We start from the raw sequence: 20,655 nt of genomic DNA on the forward strand, positions 1-20,655 counted from the left end.
GAAATCTTGAACTGGATCCTGAACTTAAGGGGAGAAAACTTATCTATGAACATTATTGGAATAATTGATGAAATAGGGACTGTGGCTTAAATAACTTTATTTAGTTTACCTACCTATTTAGCTTTCCCAATCTTATTCATTACTTCCTGTATTTTGGTGTTGCCATTTCAAAGTATTTTCCTTCTCATTTCAGAAAACCTGTAATTTCCTCTAGTGTAGTTATTGACTCTAGCGTAGGTCTGTTGACATCAAGTTCTCACACTGTGTTTGCCCAGATATGGCTTTATTCCACCCTTCATTTATGAAGGATGTTTTCACTGGGTATATGGTTCTATGTTGGCAATTACAACCACATACTGCACAAACATTTGACTCAATGACTGACCACATATACACTGGTGGTCCCATAAGATTATAATACAGTATTTTTACTGTACCTTTTCTATGTTTCCATGTGTTTAGATGCACAAACACTTACCACTGTGTTCCAATTACCTATAGTATTCAGTACAACAACATGCTGCACAAGTTTGTAGCCTAAGAGCAACAGGGTATAACATATAGCCTAGGTGTGGAGTAGACTATGTAAGTACCTTCCATAATGTTTGCACAACAAAATCACCCAAGAATTAATTTCTCAAAAATATCCCCACAGTTAAGTGATGCAAGCCGGTCCTTTTCTTTGACATTTTAAAGAAATCATTTCATTGTCATCTGCCTTCTATCATTTCTCTTGTTAAGTGAGTTTCAAATGTTACAGTTATTCCTTTGAAAATAATATATGTTTTCCTCTTGTCTCCTTAAGAGATTTTTCTCTTGGTTTCTGTTCTTTAGGACTTTGGTTATGATATGCCTAGCTATAGTTTTCTTTATATGTATCCTGCTCAGGGTTCACAAACTTCTTGAATCTGTAGCCTGATGCCTTTCATCACTTTTTAAAAAATGCTCAGCCAATATCTCTTCCAATTGAACTTTTAACCAATTCTCTTTCTTCCTTCTAAAACTCTAACTACACATATGGTTGAACTTTTCACTATGATCTACCTCTCTTATACCTTTCTTGCACATACTGTGTATGTCTGTGTATGCTACGTATTTTAGTTACCCTTGAAAACCTGAAAATGCTGTCACATGATACAAAATGAATTTAATTTCAGCTACTCAGGAGGCTGAGGCAGGAGAATCATTTGAGGCCAGGAAGCTCAAGACCAGTCTGGACAACACAGCAAGACCATGTCTCTAAAAAAAATGTTTATCAAAATTAACCAGGCATGGTGGCACACACCTATAATCCCAGTTACTAGAAAGGGTGAGGTAAGAAGATTGCTTGAGCCCAAGGAGTTTGAGGCTGCAGTGAGTTATGAACACACTACTATACTCCAGTCTGGGTGACAGACCAAGACCTTGTCTCTAAAAACAAAAAAAAAAATCTTTTTAAAGAGATACAGAGACAGGGAGGTAGAGAGGAGGTGTTAAGTGGTTTTATTTTTAAAAATATATACACCAAATCTACTCAGAAATACTATCAAACAACATAAAAATTTAACTCTTAGGCTGGGTGCAGTGGCTCATGCCTGTTATCCTACCACTTTGGGAGGCCACGGAGGGCAGATCACTTGAGTTCCAGACCAGCCTACCTAACACGGTGAAACCCAGTCTCTACTAAAATTACAAAAATTAGCCAAACGTGGTGGCAGGCACCTGCGATCCCAGCTACTCAGAAGGCTGAGGCAAGAGAATAGCTTGAGCCCAAGAGGCAGAGGTTGCAGTGAACCAAGATCACACCATTGCACTCCAGCGTGGGTAACAGAGCAAGACTCCATCTCAAGAATAAAAATAAAAACTTAACTCCTGGCCGGGAGTGGTGGTTCACACCTGTAATCCCAGCACTTTGGGAGGCCGAGGTGGGTCAATCACAAGGTCAAGAGATCGAGACCATCCCGGTCAACATGGTGAAACCCCGTCTCTACTAAAAATACAAAAAATTAGCTGGGCGTGGTGGCGCGTGCCTGTAATCCAAGCTACTCAGGAGGCTGAGGCAGGAGAATTGCCTGAACCCAGAAGGCGGAGGTTGCGGTGAGCCGAAATTGTGCCATTGCACTCCAGCCTGGGTAACAAGAGCGAAACTCGGTGTCAAAAAAAAAAAAAATTTAACTCCTAATACATGAGTAATTGCTAGGATAAAACATTCCTGGCCGGGCGCGGTAGCTCGAGCCTGTAATCCCAGCACTTTGGGAGGCAGAGGCGGGTGGATAATGAGGTCAAGAGACCAAGACCATCCTGGTCAACATGTTGAAACCCCGTCTCTACTAAAAATATAAAAAATTAGCTGGGCATGGTGGTGCATGCCTGTAATCCCAGTTACTCAGGAGGCTGAGGCAGGAGAATTGCCTGAACCCAGGAGGCGGAGGTTGTGGTGAGCCGAGATCACGCCATTGCACTTCAGCCTGGGTAACAAGAGCGAAACTCCGTCTCAAAAAAAAAAAAAAATTCCTATACACTCCTGCCTCTTCTAATACTATTTTTTCACAGTCAACATTCACTAGCCATTCTATAAGACATTTCCATTACACATAAAACCGTAAGTGCTTCCTTTTCTAAGCTTTCTATAGTCATACTTACCAAAATTAAAATCTCCTGTGTCAGATATAGCTAAGATACATAATAGGGGCTTCTATACAGCTTGCTAATCTGTCATTTGCCACAAACTGAAATCTTTTAAAAGCTGCTCCCTGAAAAAATAAATGATTACCTCCATAAGTGTAAAACAAAAATGGAAAAAAGACTAGAAGGTATAGCACATTCTTTTGCAATTTACCTGTGTTTTGATTCATTGCAAGTCGTGGAGGAGAACTTGTTTCTTCAGATTCTTCTGATGAGTGTGCAAGAAAGTCATGAAGCTTCTGCACCAATGTATTCAACTTGCTTTCACTATTAAAACAAAATTTAAAGAATTCCCTTATTAGCCTTTCATGTTTTAAATTAATTGTAAAGCTCTAGCAATGTAAAGCTCTAGCAAACTGAAAATATAGCCATATTGTAAGTCGTATGAGCATATGCACAAAGTAAAAACTAAGGGAAATGTTACGGTTGTGGGTGTAAAATGAAAAAAATTAAAACAATAAAGTTTAGGCCGGATATGGTGGCTCATAGTAGGGCATAGTGGCTCATGCCTGCGCTCTCCGCTACTCAGGAAAACTGAGGTGGAAGGATGGCTTCAGCCTCGGAGTCAGAGGTTGCAGTGAGCCGAGATCATGCCACTGTACTCTAGCAAAGGCAACAGAGCCAGACCCTGCCTCAAAAAAAAAAAAAGAATTCTATTTCACTGAGGATATAAAAATATGAGTAACACAATCTACCTGTACAATTACCTAGAATCATTTAAGGAAACTGATGATATTACTTACTAAACACTTCTAAAATACTGAGGTCTTTCAATGTATACTTACTAAACACTGAAGTATTTCAATGTACTGTATATCATGTGTTTAAACAGAAGTTAAACTTTGTGTTACTTAAAATGTATCAAAAAATACTAGCCTTAACTTAATTCTTAAGAAACAATAAACCTACCTATCACAAAAGAATTTTAAAAGAAATCAAAAAAAAATTGGGGGGAGAAATGTTAAACAGCAAAAAGGTATTCATATTTAAATTATATCTATTCTTATTTCAGAAAAAATAGCTGACCCTTTTACTTATCTTGTCATATTATCATTAGGCACCTAAGTTATTATTTCCTCCTACTTGTATATAGCTTATATTTGGGAAATCCTTAGAAATCAAAACATATATGAAGATTACCACTTCAAGAAAGATTTATACTTCCCAACACCTAGAAAAGAGGAGGCCAAGATTTTTCCTATCATTTAAAAAAAATTTCAGTAATTTATCAAATATATTTACTGAGCACTTACTCTCTGAAAGGCCTAAGCAGTGTTTTAGTTTATTATTCTATCCTCTGATTGGCACGGAAGAACTGTATTATTGACTGGCATAAAGATGAATACAACATAGAGCAGAACTTGCAAGACCTCAGTCTCCCAGGGAAATATTTCATTAACTAAGTTTTACAGCATAAACTGTTAAGTTATATAATGTATCTACAATTCAATAGGGTTTTAAGGAGTTAAAAGTTTAAATAAGGAAAGTGTAAGTTTACCCCATTTTTTTTCTAAGAGTTAGTCTCTTGCTCTGTCACAAGCTTGAGCACAGTGGCGTCATCTTGGCTCACTGAAACTTCAAACTCTTGGGCTCAAGCAATCCTCCTGCCTCAGCATCCTGAGTAGCTGTGGCACACATCTATACTCTTAGTTGGGGCAGTGTGGCACTCATCTATACTCTTAGCTAATTTTTTTAGTTTTTTGTAGAGATGGGATCTAGTTATGTTGCCCAGGCTGGTCTGAAACTCCTCGCCTCAAGAAATCCTCCCACTACAGCCTCCCAAAGCACTGGGATGACAGGTGTGAACCACCATGCCCACCCCCATTTTTAATAAAAGTCAAAACTTTTGTATGTCAAAGGGCATCATCAAGAAAGTCAACCCACACAATGAGAGAAAAACATTTTCAAATCATCTATCTCATGAGGGTCTGTTAACCAGAATACATAAAGAATTCCTACAACTAAATAACAAAAAGACAATCCAATCTTAAAATGGGTAAAAGACTGAGATAGACATTTCTCCAAAAAATATATACAACTGTCCAATAAACACATGAAAAAATGCTCACGGTCATTAGTCATATTAGGGAAATGCAAATCAAAACCACAAGAAACCAATTTATACTCAGTAGGATGGATACAATAAATTTAAAAACAAATGCAAGTTGACAAGGATACACAGATATTAGAACACACATTCATTGCTGGTAGGAATGTAAAATGGTATAGACACAGTGAAAAACAGTTTGGGAGTTAGTCAAAAATTTAAACATACAGTTATCCAATGATCTAATGATTCTACTTCTACTTCTAGCTATATACATAAGAAAAATGAAAACATTTACTGAGCACTTAGTAAGTGTCCCTTTGCACAATTTTCCTGTATTTAGTTAAGAATAACTCAATACATTTAGGGAAGGAAAAAGAAATAAGATATAACAGACATTGTAACTAGAGATCTTGTGTGGATATTTGGTTGCTTTCTTTTGGTGGAGAGGGTTGTTTTACAAAATTTTGTGGGTTTTTTTTTTTTTTTTTGAGATGGAGTTTTGCGCTTGTTACCCAGACTGGAGTGCAATGGCGCGATCTCGGCTCACCGCAACCTCCACCTCCTGGGTTCAGGCAATTCTCCTGCCTCAGCCTCCTGAGTAGCTGGGATTACAGGCATGCGCCACCATGCCCACCTAATTTTTTGTATTTTTAGTAGAGACGGGGTTTCACCATGTTGACCAGGATGGTCTCCATCTCCTGACCTCATGATCCACCCACCTCTGCCTCCCAAAGTGCTGGGATTACAGGCTTGAGCCACCGCGCCCGGCTGTTTTAAAAAATTTTGAAGCAAACTTTGCCTCTAGAATAAAGGTACCAAGAGAGTATGGTTTCCATTTTTGGCCAATAACCATTCTTTCAGATAAGAATCAGATGTACAAAAAAAAAAAATCTATCATCAGGTGATTCTGTATCCCTAAATGTGTTCAGACAAAAAATGAGACCTGGGGAAACGATGCTACGTATCAACTCACAGCACCCAAAATTCCTGAGAAGAAACTTCAAAAACAGGAATAAATAATGTCATACTATATCTTATCTCTTCAAAGGATCACCATAGAAAAGTTCTCTTGAAACGAAAGGAGGATAGCAAATCTGAATTATCACTGTCCCACTCATTCCCAAATCACAGCAATCCAATTGCAAAGTCAACTATTGCATAAATTCATACTGTGGGTGACCGAGGTTAAGAATATGGATAATATCAGTTCAGTCCATCAACAGTACCACCATAGTACAAAAATAAAATCAAGAGAGAATGATCAGCAGACCGGGCACAGTGGCTCACACCTGTAACCACAGCATGTTGGGAGCCAAGACGGGCAGATCTCTTAACATCAGGAGTTCCAGACCAGCCTGACCAATATGGTAAAAACCCATCTGCATTAGAAACACAAAATTAGCGAGGCCTAGTGGTACACGTCTGTAATCCCAGCTACTTGGGAAGCTGAGGCAGGAGAATCGCTTGAGCCCAGGAGGCAGAAGCTGCAGTGAGCCGAGACCACGCAACTACACTCTCCAGCCTCGGTGACAGAGTAAAACTACTCTGTCAGAAATAAACAAACAAACAAACACTGTATAGAAGTCCAACAGTAGAAAAAAAACCACTTAACTAAACAATGTTGCCTATTCATTTGGGAAAACAAATCTTCACTTTTTTTTCCTCCTTTGGAGAGACAGAGTCTCACTATGTTAACCAAGGTGGTCTTCAATTTCTGGCCTCAAACAATCCTACTGCTTCAGCCTCCCAAAGTGCTGGGATTACAGAAGTGAGCTACTGTGCCCAGCCCAAAAAAATCTTTACATCTTCAGGAGGGGTATGACTTTTTGACATAACCAATTGTCACTTAGAGTCAAATACAGTGAACAGTACAAAATTATCAAGTTGGATAAAATTAATTTTTTGCCTAAATCTGAAGTACTCCTGAATATTTATTTATGTGCGTAACTTCTAAACTGGTTACAAAAGGAAAATTCCCAAAATACCATCAGGAATGACATCACTGATATGTATATGGACTCCCAGGGTGACTATGTAGAAAGAAAGCATTCATTTGTCTGTTTAAGTTCTGAAATCGATTTTAAAAATCTACCTCATTTCTAGAGTCATATCATAGAAATGATCCTTGGACATGTGTATGTCCTATTTTTGGAAACAACATTTCAAACACACCAAACCAAGTATCTGAAACACAGCATTCATTAATCCTTTTTATAAACTGAAAAACATTTTCTTAAGACAAAAGAGCACACATTTACTTACATTAAACTTTTTATATAAATCCAGACATGGTTGTCACTCTCTTCCTCCCTCTACCAAAACCTGAAGCTGACTCGACCAGCACTATGTTTTAACTAACTACAGTGTCTAGATCACAGTTTTTAAACACATCTTTCCAGAGTGGTTAAAAATCTCCACTAGAAAAAAGTGGGTTCAGCCTTCAGGCTCACAGTCACAAAATTGCAACATGGGCTTGATGCAAATGACAGTCTATAAAAAAAGAAACAAAGAGCAATAGAATCAACATCAACAAAAAAAAAGACCATGCAAAAACTCCATATGAAGGTCACCAACTTCAAAAACCAAAGGTAGATAAATCCAGGAAGACGAGGAAAAACCAGCACAAAGAGGCTGAAAATTCCCAAAAGCAGAACATCTCTCTCCTACAAAGCATTACAACTCCTTGCCAACAAGGAACAAAACAGGATGAAAGAGGAGTTTGACAAACTGTCAGAAGTAGGATGCAGAAGGTGGGTAATAACGATCTCCTCCAAGATAAAGGCGTATGTTCTAACCCAATGCAAGGAAGCTAAGAACCTTGAAAAAAGGTTAGAGGAATGCCTAACTAGAAGAAGCAATTTACAGAAGAACATAAATGACCTGATGGAGAAACTAAATCCAAGATGGCTGATCACTAGCAGCTCAGGATTGTAGCTCCCAGTGAAAGCGCAGATAAAGAGAGGACGCCACACTTTCAGACAAATTTTTGTTGCTCACGGACCAGGAGATTCCCAGGGGAGAAGCCTCACAGGTCGCCAGTGTGACTCTTGTGGCCGACACTGCGGTTTTGCCAGCACCTCAGCACAGCAATTCTTGGTGCAGAGTAAACAAGACTGGGTCCCCTTTTGGCCGACGTTTGGAGCTCTGGAAAGGCAGTCGCCTATTCAACTAATTAAAGGACAGACTCAAGAAGGAAGCCAGGCCAGAGATTCCCAGGCAGAAAACCACCATCAAACTTAATCCGCTGTTTTAGACGGCACAGTGGGTTGCTCAGATTCCAGCACTGGGAATCAACAAATTGGATGTCCACTCAGAAACCTAACTAGAAAGTCGGTAATTACAAAGACAACAGATAAATTTATAACGAAGGGAAGAAAACAGCCTAAAAAGGCTAAGAATACCAAAAATCAGAATGCCTCTCCCTCTACAGGGGATTACAGTTCCTCATTGGCAATGGAACAAGGCCTGATGGAGAACAAGTGTGTCCCATTAACAGAAGTAGGCTTCAGAAGGTGTATGATAAGACACTTCTGGGAGTTAAAAGCACTTGTTCTAACCCAATGCAAAGAAACTAAGAACTTTGAAAAAAGGTTTCACAAAATGCTCATGAGAACAGACAATATAGAGAGTAATATAAGTGAATTAACGTAGTTGAAAAACACAATACGAGAACTTAACGAAATATGCACAAGTTTTAACAGCCAAATTGATCAAGCAGAAGAAAGGATATCAGAGGTCGAAGACCAACTTAATGAAATAAAATGAAAAGACAAGATTAGAGGAAGAGGATAAAAAGGAATGAGCAAAGTCTCCAAGAAATATGGGACTATGGGAACAGACCTAATCTATGTTTGATAGGTGTACCTGAATACGACGAAGAGAATGAATCCAAGCTGGAAAATACTCTTCAGGATATTATTCAGGAACACTTTCTCAGCCTAGCAAGGCAGGACAATATTCAACTCCAGGTAATACAGAGAACACCACAAAGATATTCCTCAAGAAGAGCAACCCCAAGGCACATAATTGTTGGACTCACCAGGGTTGAAATGAAGGAGAAAATACTAAGGGCAGCCAGAGAGAAAGATCAGGTTACCCACAAAGGGAAGCCTATCAGACTTAGAGCAGATCTCTCAGCAGAAACCCTACAAGCCAGAAGAGAGTGGGAGCCAATATTCAACATCCTTAAAGAATAGAACTTTCAACCAAGAATTTCATTTCCAGCCAAACTAAGCTTCACAAGTAAAGGAAAACTAAAATGTTTTGTGAACAAGCAAGTACTCAGAGATTTCATCACCACCAGTCCTGCTATACAAGAGCTTCTGAAAGAAGCATTTCACATAGAAAGAAACAACCAGTATTAGGCTTTCCAAAAATATACCAAAAAGTACACGGCATCAACATAATGAAGAATTTACATCAACTAACGGGCAAAACAGCCAGCTAACATCAAATGGCAGTAATAAACTCACATATATTATTATTAATCCTAAATTTAAATCTACTAGGAAGAGGACTCAAGATGGCGCTGCGAGAACAACCCAGGATTGAAGCTGATGGTCAATGCGTGGAGAGGGTGAGTCAGGGCCGCATTTCCAGACAGATCTTTGTTGCCCACAGAACGGGAAAATTCCCAGGTATAAAAGAGACATGGGGTTTTGGAGGACTCAAGATGGCGCTGTAAGAAAAACCCAGGATTGGAGCTCGCGTTGAATCCGCAAACGGTGACTCAGAGCTGCATTTCCAGACTGATCTTTGTTGCCCACAGAACGGGGAAACTCCCAAGTATAAAAAGACACGGGACGCCAGGCAGTAGGTCTGCCTGGCGAAGCCGGCAGCCGGGGCGGCGGCGGCCGGCCCTACCCAGCAATCCCCACAGGGCGCGCTTGTCCGGGTGCCCTGTTGAACCGGCAACCTAAGACTTGAGAGGGCTGGACTTGAGACTGAACGAGACTTGGACAGTAGCCCAGCCCAGGGGATTGCAGCGACAGATCGTTTGGGATACCCAGTGGGAGGAACAAAACCGCGATTTCAAACTATCCCGAGCAGACGGTCCGAGACGCTCTGTGGGGGAGGGGCGTCCACCACTACCAAGGCAACCCGCCCCAACTGAGATACACGCCCACTGCTGATGCATCCAGCCGCTGCCGAGTAAACCCGCCCCAACTGAGATACACGCCCACTGCTGACGCAGCCAGCCGTTGCCAAGGCAACCCGTCCCTACTGAGATACACACCCACTGCTGACGCAGCCTGCCGTTGCTGAGGCAACACGCTACAATGAAGAGACTCCGCCGCAGGGCGTGGCGGAGACCACGGAAGAGACTGCAGGAACAGGGCGAATCACACAACAGCAGAGCGGAGCCTCGGCAGCCAAACAGTGGCTAGTCTGCCTTCAAGCTGGGAAGGACACCTCATCGAACATCCAAAAATAAAGCCCAAACCCCTCAACACAGAGCATTTGAGAAAAAAAAAAAAAAAGGGTTTTGTAATGAGCTCTGTTGCAGCAGAATCAAACATAGCAGCCTAACAGCCCTGAATGAACAACAGAGCGCACAGCTCAGCAATTAAGCCCCTATAAAGTACGAACTGTCTCCTCAAGCAGCTCCCTGACCCCTCTATACACAAAAGACTGACATTAGGCAGGCATCATCCTGGGACAAAGATAGCAGAAAAAGAAACTGGTAGCATCCCTCGCTGTGCCACAGCTGCTAGAGGTGCACCCCAGACAAACAGAGTCTGGAGCGGACCTCAGCAGTAGTACAGCGAAGGGGCTAGACTGGTAGAAGGAAAAACAAGCAACAGAAATACTTCATCATCAACAGTCTGGGTGTCCACTCAGAGACCCAATCGAAAAGTCAGAAACTACGCAGACGACCAGCGGACAAATCCACAAAGATCGGAAGAAACCAGCGCAAAAAGGAGGAAAACACCCGAAACCAGAACACATCGCCTCCTAGAAAGGACCAAAACTCCTCACCAGCAAGGGAACAAAGCTGGACGGAGAATGACTGTGACGAAATGACGGAATTAGACTTCAGAAGATGGATAATGAGAAACTTTTGTGAGCTAAAAGATCATATATTAAATCAATGCAAAGAAACTAAGAACCTTGAAAAAAGATTTGAAAAAAGATTCGAGGAAATGATAACAAGAATGGATAACTTAGAGAGGTATATGAATGAATTAAAGGAGCTGAAAAACACAATACGAGAACTTCGCGAAGCAAACCCAAGTTTCAATAGCCGAATTGACCAAGCAGAAGAAAGAATATCTGAAGTCGAAGACCAACTCAATGAAATTAAACGAGAAACCAAGATCAGAGAAAAAAGCGCAAAACGGAATGAACAAAGTCTCCAAGAAATGTGGGACTATGTGAAAAGACCTAACCTACGTTTGATAGGTGTACCAGAAGGGGACGAAGAGAATGAATCCAAGCTGGAAAATACTCTTCAGGACATCATCCAGGAAAACTTCCCCCACCTAGCAAGGCAGGCCAACACTCAATTACAGAAAATACAGAGAACACCACAAAGATATTCCGCAAGAAGAGCAACCCCAATGCACATAATCGTTAGATTCAACAGGGTTGAAATGAAAAAGAGAATACTAAGGGCAGCCAGAGAGAAAGGTCGGGTCACCCACAAAGGGAAGCGCATCAGACTCACAGCAGATCTTTCGGCACAAACACTACAAGCCATAAGAGAGTGGGGGCCAATATTCAACATTCTTAAAGAAAAGAACTTTCAACCCAGAATTTCATATCCAGCCAAATGGAGCTTCAGAAGTGAAGGAAAAATAAAATCCTTTGCAAACAAGCAAGTACTCAGAGATTTTGTCACCACCAGGCCTGCTTTACAAGAGCTCCTAAAAAAGGGACTACACATAGAAAGGATCAACCATTACCACCCATTCCAAAATCACACTGAATGCTAAAGAGCTTCAACATAATGAAGAATCTACAACAACTAACAGGCAAAACAGCCACTTAGCATCAAAATGGCAGTATCAAATTCACACATAACAATATTAACCCTAAATGTAAATGGACTAAATGCACCAATCAAAAGACAGAGACTGGCAAACTGGATAAAAATCCAAAACCCATCAGTGTGCTGTATCCAGGAAACCCATCTCACATGCAAGGATACACAAAGGCTCAAAATAAAGGGATGGAGGAAGATTTACCAAGCAAATGGAAAGCAAAAAAAAGGAGGAGTTGCAATTTCTCATCTCTGATAAAATACACTTTAAAGCAACAAAGATCAAAAGAGACAAAGAAGGCCATTACATAATGGTAAAAGGATCGATACAACAAGAAGAGCTAACGATCCTAAACATATATGGACCCAATGCAGGAGCACCCAGATACATACGGCAAGTTCTTAATGACTTACAAAAGGACTTAGACTCCGACACAATAATAGTGGGAGACTTTAACACTCCACTGTCAATACTAGACAGATCAACCAGACAGAAAATCAACAAGGATATCCAGGGCTTGAACTCAGACCTGGAACAAGCAAACCTGATAGACATTCACAAAACTCTCCACCCCAAATCCACAGAATACACATTCTTCTCAGCACCACATAACACCTACTCTAAAATTGACCACATAATTGGAAGTAAAGCACTGCTCAACAAATGCAAAACAACTGAAATCATAACAAACACCCTCTCAGACCATAGTGCAATCAAGTTAGAACTCAGAATTCAGAAAGCCACCCAGAACCGCACAGCTTCATGGAAACTGAACAACTGGCTCTTGAATGTTGACTGGGTAAACAACGAAATGAAGGCAAAAATAAAGAAGTTCTTCAAAACCAATGAGAACGAAGACACAACGTGCCAGAACCTCTGGGACACATTTAAAGCAGTCTCTAAAGGAAAGTATATAGCAATAAGTGCCCATATGAGGAGAATGGAGAGATCCAAAATTGACACCCTATCGTCAATATTGAAAGAGCTAGAGGAGCAAGACCAAAAAACGCAAAACCCAGCAGAAGACAAGAAATAACTAAGATGAGAGCTGAGCTGAAGGAGATTCAGACACGAAAAACCCTTCAAAAAATCAATAAATCCGAGAGCTGGTTTTTTGAAAAGATCAACAAAATAGACAGACCACTAGCCAGACTGATTAAAAAGAAAAGAGAGAACAACCAAATAGATGCAATAAAAAATGATAAAGGGGAAATCACCACAGATTCCACAGAAATTGAAACCATCATCAGAGAATATTACAAACAACTCTATGCACATAAACTAGTAAGACAAAAACCACATGATTATCTAAATTGATGCAGAGAAGGCATTTGACAAAATTGAACAGCCCTTTATGCTAAAAACCCTCAATAAACTCGGTATCGATGGAACGTTATCTCAAAGTAATAAAAGCTATTTATGACAAACCAACAGCCAATATCATACTGAATGGGCAAAAACTGGAAGCATTCCCTTTGAAATCCGGCACTAGACAAGGATGTCCTCTCTCACCACTCCTATTCAATATAGTACTGGAAGTTCTAGCCAGAGCAATCAGGCAAGAAAAAGAAGTAAAGGGTATTCAAATAGGAAAGGTGGAAGCCAAATTGTCTCTATTTGCAGACGACATGATAGTATACCTAAAGACTTAAACATAAGACCTGGCACCATAAAAACCCTAGAAGGAAATCTAGGCAAAACCATCCAGGACATAGGAGTAGGCAAGGACTTCATGAACAAAACACCAAAAGCATTGGCAACAAAAGCCAAAATAGACAAATGGGACCTAATCAAACTCCACAGCTTCTGCACGGCAAAAGAAACAGTCACTAGAGTGGATCGGCAACCAACAGAATGGGAAAAAATTTTCGCAGTCTACCCATCTGACAAAGGGCTGATATCCAGAATTTACAAAGAACTCAAACGGATTTACAGGAAAAAAACAAACAAGCCCATTCAAAAGTGGGCAAAGGATATGAACAGATACTTTACGAAGGAAGACATATATGAGGCCGACAATCATATGAAAAAATGCTCATCGTCACTGGTCATCAGAGAGATGCAAATCAAAACCACATTGAGATACCATCTCACGCCAGTTAGAATGGCGATCATTAAAAAATCTGGAGACAACAGATGCTGCAGAGGATGTGGAGAAAAAGGAACACTTTTACACTGTTGGTGGGAGTGTAAATTAGTTCAACCATTGTGGAAGACAGTGTGGCGATTCCTCAAGGCCTTAGAAATAGAAATTCCATTTGACCCAGCAATCCCATTACTGGGTATATATCCAAAAGACTATAAATCGTTCTACTATAAGGACACATGTACACGAATGTTCATTGCAGCACTGTTTACAATAGCAAAGACCTGGAATCAACCCAAATGCCCATTGATAATAGACTGGATTGGAAAAATGTGGCACATATACACCATGGAATATTATGCAGCAATCAGAAATGATGAGTTTGTGTCGTTTGTAGGGACATGGATGAATCTGGAAAACATCATCCTCAGCAAACTGACACAAGAACAGAAAATGAAACACCGCATATTCTCACTCATAGGTGGGTGATGAAAAATGAGAACACATGGACACAGAAAGGGGAGTACTAAACACTGGGGTCTATTGGGGGAAAAAGGGGAGGGCCAGTTGGAGGGGGAGGTGAGGAGGGATAGCCTGGGAGAAATGCCAAATGTGGGTGAAGGGGAGAAGAAAAGAAAAGCACACTGCCATGTGTGTACCTACGCAACTTTCTTGCATGCTCTGCTCATGTACTCCAAAACCTATAATCCAATAAAAAATTTAAAAAAAAAAAAAAGAGAGAGACATGGGACGCCAGGCAGAGGTTTTGGCTGGTGCAGCCGGCAGCTGGTGCAGCAGGGGCCCGCGCTGAAGGGGCGCTACACAGCACTCCACGGAAAGCGCACCAGTCCGGGTGCCCTGTTGAACCGGCAACCTGAGACTTGAGAGGGCTGAACTGGAGACTGAACGGGACTTGGACAGTGACTCAGCCCAGGAGATTCCAGGGACACAGCGTTTGGGGTAGCGCAGTGGGGAAAAAAAAAAACGGTGATTCCAGACGCTCCCGGTGGAGAGGGTCACAAAGGGCGAGCTCCGTGGGGGGGGGTGTCCGCCATTACCGAGGCAAACCGCCCCTACTGAGGTACACACCCATTGCTGACAAAGCCTACCATTGCCGAGGCAACGTGCTACAACAGAGGGACTCCCCCGGAGGGCATAGCCTGTGGCAGCAGGGTGGAGACCGAAGCAGAAAAGCAGAGCCTGCAGCAACAGGGCAAACCTCACACCATCACAGCGGAGCCTCGGCAGGCAAACAGTGACTAGAGTGCCTCCTAGTTGGGCAGGACAGCGCAACGGACACTCATTAAATAAAGCTCCAACCCCCCCCAGACAGAGCATCTGAGAAAAATAAGGGTTTTTTTCCATGAGTTCTGTTGCAGCAGAATTAAACATAGCAGCCTAAAAGCCTTGAATGAACAACAGAGCTCACAGCTCAGCAATTCAGCTCCTATAAAGTACAGACTGTCTCCTAAAGCAGCTCCCTGACCACTCTATATCCAAAAGACTAACATTTGGCAGGCATCATTCTGGGACAAAGATAGCAGAAAAAAAAAAACTGGTAGCATCCCTCACTGTTCCGCAGCTGCTATAGGTGGACCCCAGAAAAGCAAAGCCTGGAGTGGACCACAGCAGTCGTAAAGCGAAGGGGCTAGACTGGTAGAAGAAAAACCAAGTAACAGAAAAACTTCATCATCAACAATCTGGGTGTCCACTCAGAGACCCAACCGAAAAGTCAGCAACTACACAGACAACAGGTGGATAAATCCACAAAGATGGGAAGAAACCAGCGCAAAAAGGAGGAAAACACCCAAAACCAGAACACCTCGCCTCCTAGAGAGGACCAAAACTCCTCACCAGCAAGGGAACAAAGCTAGACGGAGAATGACTGTGACGAAATGACGGAATTAGACTTCAGAAGGTGGATAATGAGAAACTTTTGTGAGCTAAAAGAATGTGTTTTAAATCAATGCAAAGAAACTAAGAACCTTGAACAAAGATATGAAAAAAGATTCAAGGAAATGATAACAAGAATGGATAACTTAGAGCGGAATATGAACAAATTAAAGGAGCTGAAAAACACAATACAAGAACTTCGCGAAGCATGCACAAGTTTCAACAGCCGAATTGACCAAGCAGAAGAAAGAATATCAGAAGTTGAAGATCAACTCAACGAAATAAAACGAGAAACCAAGATCAGAGAAAAAAGCACAAAAAGGAATGAACAAAGTCTCCAAGAAATGTGGGACTATGTGAAGAGACCTAACCTACTTTTGATAGGCGTACCAGAATGTGATGAAGAGAATGAATCCAAGCTGGAAAATACTCTTCAGGACATCATCCAGGAAAACTTCCCCCACCTAGCAAGACAGGCCAACACTCAAATGCAGGAAATACAGAGAACACCACAGAGATATTCCGCAAGAAGAGCAACCCCAAGGCACATAATCCTCAGAATCAACAAGGTTGAAATACAGGAGAAAACACTAAGGGCAGCCAGAGAGAAAGGTCGGGTCAACCACAAAGGGAAGCCCATCAGACTCACAGCAGATCTCTCGGCACAAACACGACAATCCAGAAGAGAGTGGGGGCCAATATTCAACATCCTTAAAGAAAAGAACTTTCAACCCAGAATTTCATATCCAGCCAAACTGAGCTTCAGAAGTGAAGGAAAAATAAAATCCTTTGCAAACAAGCAAGTACTCAGAGATTTTGTCACCACCAACCCTGCTTTACAAGAGCTCCTGAAAGAGGCACTACATATAAGGGAACAACCAGTACCAGATCACACTATTCCAAAATCACACTAAATGCTAAAGAGCATCAACATAATGAAGAATCTACAACAACTAATGGGCAAAACAGCCAGCTAGCATCAAACTGGCAGTATCAAATTCACATGTAACAATATTGACCCTAAATGTAAATGGACTAAATGCACCAATCAAAAGACACAGACTGGCAAATTGGATAAAAATCCAAAACCCATCAGTGTGCTGTATCCAGGAAACCCATCTCACATGCAAGGATACACAAAGGCTCAAAATAAAGGGATGGAGGAAGATTTACCAAGCAAATGGAGAGCAAAAGAAAGCAGGAGTTGCAATTCTCATCTCTGATAAAATAGACATTAAAGCAACAAAGATCAAAAGAGACAAAGAAGGCCATTACATAATGGTAAAAGGATCGATACAAAAAGAAGAGCTAACAACCCTAAACATATATGGACCCAATGCAGGAGCACCCAGATACATAAGGCAAGTTCTTAATGACTTACAAAGAGACTTTGACTCCCACACAATAAGAGTGGGAGACTTTAACACCCCACTGTCAATATTAGACAGATCAACCAGACAGAAAATCAACAAGGATATTCAGGGTTTGAACTCAGACCTGGAGCAAGCAAACCTGATAGACATTTACAGAACTCTCCACCCCGAATCCACAGAATATACATTCTTCTCAGCACCACATCACACCTACTCTAAAACTGACCACTTAATCGGAAGTAAAGCACTGCTCAGCAAATGCAAAACAACTGAAATCATAACAAACAGCCTCTCAGACCATAGTGAAATCAAGTTAGAACTCAGAATTCAGAAACCGACCCAGAACCGCACAGCTTCATGGAAACTGAACAACTGGCTCTTGAATGTTGACTGGGTAAACAATGAAATGAAGGCAGAAATAAAGAAGTTCTTCAAAACCAATGAGAACAAAGACACAACATGCCAGAATCTCTGGGACACATTTAAAGCAGTCTCTAGAGGAAAGTACATAGCACTAAGTGCCCATATGAGAAGAACGGAGAGATCCAAAATTGACACCCTATTGTCAAAATTGAAAGAGCTAGAGGAGCAAGATCAAAAAAACTCAAAACCCAGCAGAAGACAAGAAATAACTAAGATCAGAGCTGAACTGAAGCAGACTGAGACACGAAAAACCCTCCAAAAAAAATCAATAAATCCAAGAGCTGGTTTTTTGAAAAGATCAACAAAATAGACCACTAGCCAGATTGATTAAAAATAAAAGACAACAACCAAACAGATGCAATAAAAAAGGATAAAGGGGAAATTACCAGAGATAGCACAGAAATTCAAACCATCATCAGAGAATATTACAAACAACTCTATGCACATAAACTAATAAACCTGAAAAAAATGGATAAATTCCTGGACTCCTGTGTCCTCCCAAGCCTAAACCAGGAGGAAGCTGAAACTATGAATAGACCAATAACAAGGGAAGAAGTCGAAGCAGCAATTAAGAGCCTATCACACAAAAAAAGCCCAGGTCCAGACGGGTTCACAGCCGAATTCTACCAGACACACAAAGAGGAGCTGGTACCATTCCTTCCGAAACTAACCCAAACAATCCAAAAAGAAGGAATCCTTCCCAAATCATTTTATGAGACCAATGTCATCCTGATACCAAAACCAGCAGAGACCCAACAAGAAAAGAAAACTTCAGATCAATATCCATGATGAACATAGATGCAAAAATCTTCAACAACATATTGGCAAGCCGATTGCAACAGCAAATCAAAAAACTTATTCATCATGATCAAGTAGGATTCACCCCGGGGATGCAAGGCTGGTTCAACATAGGCAAGTCTATAAACATAATTCACCACATAAACAGAACCAAAGACAAAAACCACATGATTATCTAAATTGATGCAGAGAAGGCATTTGACAAAATTCAACAGCCCTTTATGCTAAAAACCCTCAATAAACTCGGTATCGATGGAACGTTATCTCAAAGTAATAAAAGCTATTTATGACAAACCAACAGCCAATATCATACTGAATGGGCAAAAACTGGAAGCATTCCCTTTGAAATCCGGCACTAGACAAGGATGCCCTCTTTCACCGCTCCTATTCAATACAGTACTGGGAGTTCTAGCCATAGCAATCAGGCAAGAAAAAGAAATAAAGGGTATTCAAATTGGAAAGGTGGAAGCCAAAATGTCTCTATTTGCAGATGACATGATAGTATACCTAGAAGAGCCCATCACCTCAGCCCAAAAACTCCTGAAACTGATAAGCAACTTCAGCAAAGTCTCAGGATATAAAATCAATGTGCAAAAATCACAAGCCTTCCTCTACACCAATAATAGTCTTAAAGAAAGCCAAAGCAAGAATGAAATGCCATTCACAATTGCTACAAAAAGAATAAAATACCTTGGAATACAACTCACAAGGAACGTAAGAGACCTCTTCAAGGAGAACTACAAACCACTGCTCAACGAAATCAGAGAGGACACAAACAGATGGAGAAACACTCCATGTTCATGGTTAGGAAGAATTAATATCGTGAAAATGGCTATACTGCCCAAAGTAATTTACAGAATCAACGCTATACCCATCAAGCTACCACTGACTTTCTTCACAGAACTGGAAAAAACCACCATGAACTTCCTATGGAATCAAAAGACAGCCTGCATAGCCAAGTCAATTCTAAGCAAAAAGAACACAGTGGGGGGCATCACACTACCGGATTTCAAACTATACTACAAGGCTACAGTAATCAAAACAGCATGGTACTGGTACCAAAACAGAGATGTAGACCAATGGAACAAAACAGAGGCATCGGAGGCAACACAACATATCTACAACCATACAATCTTTGATAAACCTGACAAAAACAAGCAATGGGGAAAGGATTCCCTGTTTAACAAATGGTGTTTGGAAAACTGGCTAGCCATGTGCAGAAAGCAGAAACTGGACCCCTTCCTGACACCTTACACCAAAATTAACTCCAGATGGATTAAAGACTTAAACATAAGACCTGGCACCGTAAAAACCCTAGAAGAAAATCTAGGCAAAACCATCCAGGACATAGGAGCAGGCAAGGACTTCATGAACAAAACACCAAAAGCCTTGGCAACAAAAGCCAAAATAGACAAATGGGACCTAATCAAACTCCACAGCTTCTGCACGGCAAAAGAAACAGTCACTAGTGTGAATCGGCAACAAACAGAATGGGAAAAAAATTTTGCAGTTTACCCATCTGACAAAGGGCTGATATCCAGAATTTACAAAGAACTCAAACAGATTTACAGGAAAAAAACAAACAAGCCCATTCAAAAATGGGCAAAGGATATGAACAGATACTTTACGAAAGAAGACATATATGAGGCCGACAATCATATGAAAAAATGCTCATCGTCACTCGTCATCAGAGAGATGCAAATCAAAACCACATTGAGATACCATCTCATGCCAGTTAGAATGGCGATCATTTAAAAATCTGCACACAACAGATGCTGGAGAGGATGTGGAGAAAAAGGAACACTTTTACACTGTTGGTGGGAGTGTAAATTAGTTCAACCATTGTGGAAGACGGTGTGGCGATTCCTCAAGGCCTTAGAAATAGAAATCCCATTTGACCCAGCAATCCCATTACTAGGTATATATCCAAAGGACTATAAATCGTTCTACTATAAGGACACATGCACACGAATGTTCACTGCAGCACTGTTTACAATAGCAAAGACCTGGAATCAACCCAAATGCCCATTGATGATAGACTGGACTGGGAAAATGTGGCACATATACACCATGGAATATTATGCAGCAATCAGAAATGATGAATTAGTGTCATATGTAGGGACATGGATGAATCTGGAGAACATCATTCTCAGCAAACTGACACAAGAACAGAAAATGAAACACCGCATATTCTCACTCATAGGCGGGTGATGAAATATGAGAACACATGGACACAGGGAGGGGAGTACTAAACACTGGGGTTTATTGGGGGGAAAAGGGGAGGGCCAGTGGGAGCGGGAGGTGGGGAGGGATAGCCTGGGGAGAAATGCCAAATGTGGGTGAAGGGGAGAAAGGAAGCAAAACACACTGCCATGTGTACCTATG

General features: G+C 41.0%; 1 protein-coding gene across 40 annotated transcripts in view; it reads right to left on the reverse strand.

The window, feature by feature from the left end:
* ATRX (ATRX chromatin remodeler) overlaps positions 1-20,655 on the reverse strand; it is a 316,685-nt gene that overhangs the window by 236,791 nt on the left and 59,239 nt on the right. For 30 of the 40 annotated variants that reach the window (XM_078363286.1, XM_078363285.1, XM_078363277.1 and 27 more), the window contains one exon: positions 2,819-2,931. The exons of the other annotated variants lie outside the window; for them this stretch is intronic. In XM_078363286.1, the coding sequence (XP_078219412.1) occupies positions 2,819-2,931 (113 nt within the window). The remainder of the gene's footprint in view (positions 1-2,818; positions 2,932-20,655) is intronic. 40 annotated transcript variants of the gene reach the window in all.

This window comes from Callithrix jacchus, chromosome X (assembly GCF_049354715.1).
Source record: "Callithrix jacchus isolate 240 chromosome X, calJac240_pri, whole genome shotgun sequence".
NCBI classification, from domain to species: domain Eukaryota; kingdom Metazoa; phylum Chordata; class Mammalia; order Primates; family Cebidae; genus Callithrix; species Callithrix jacchus.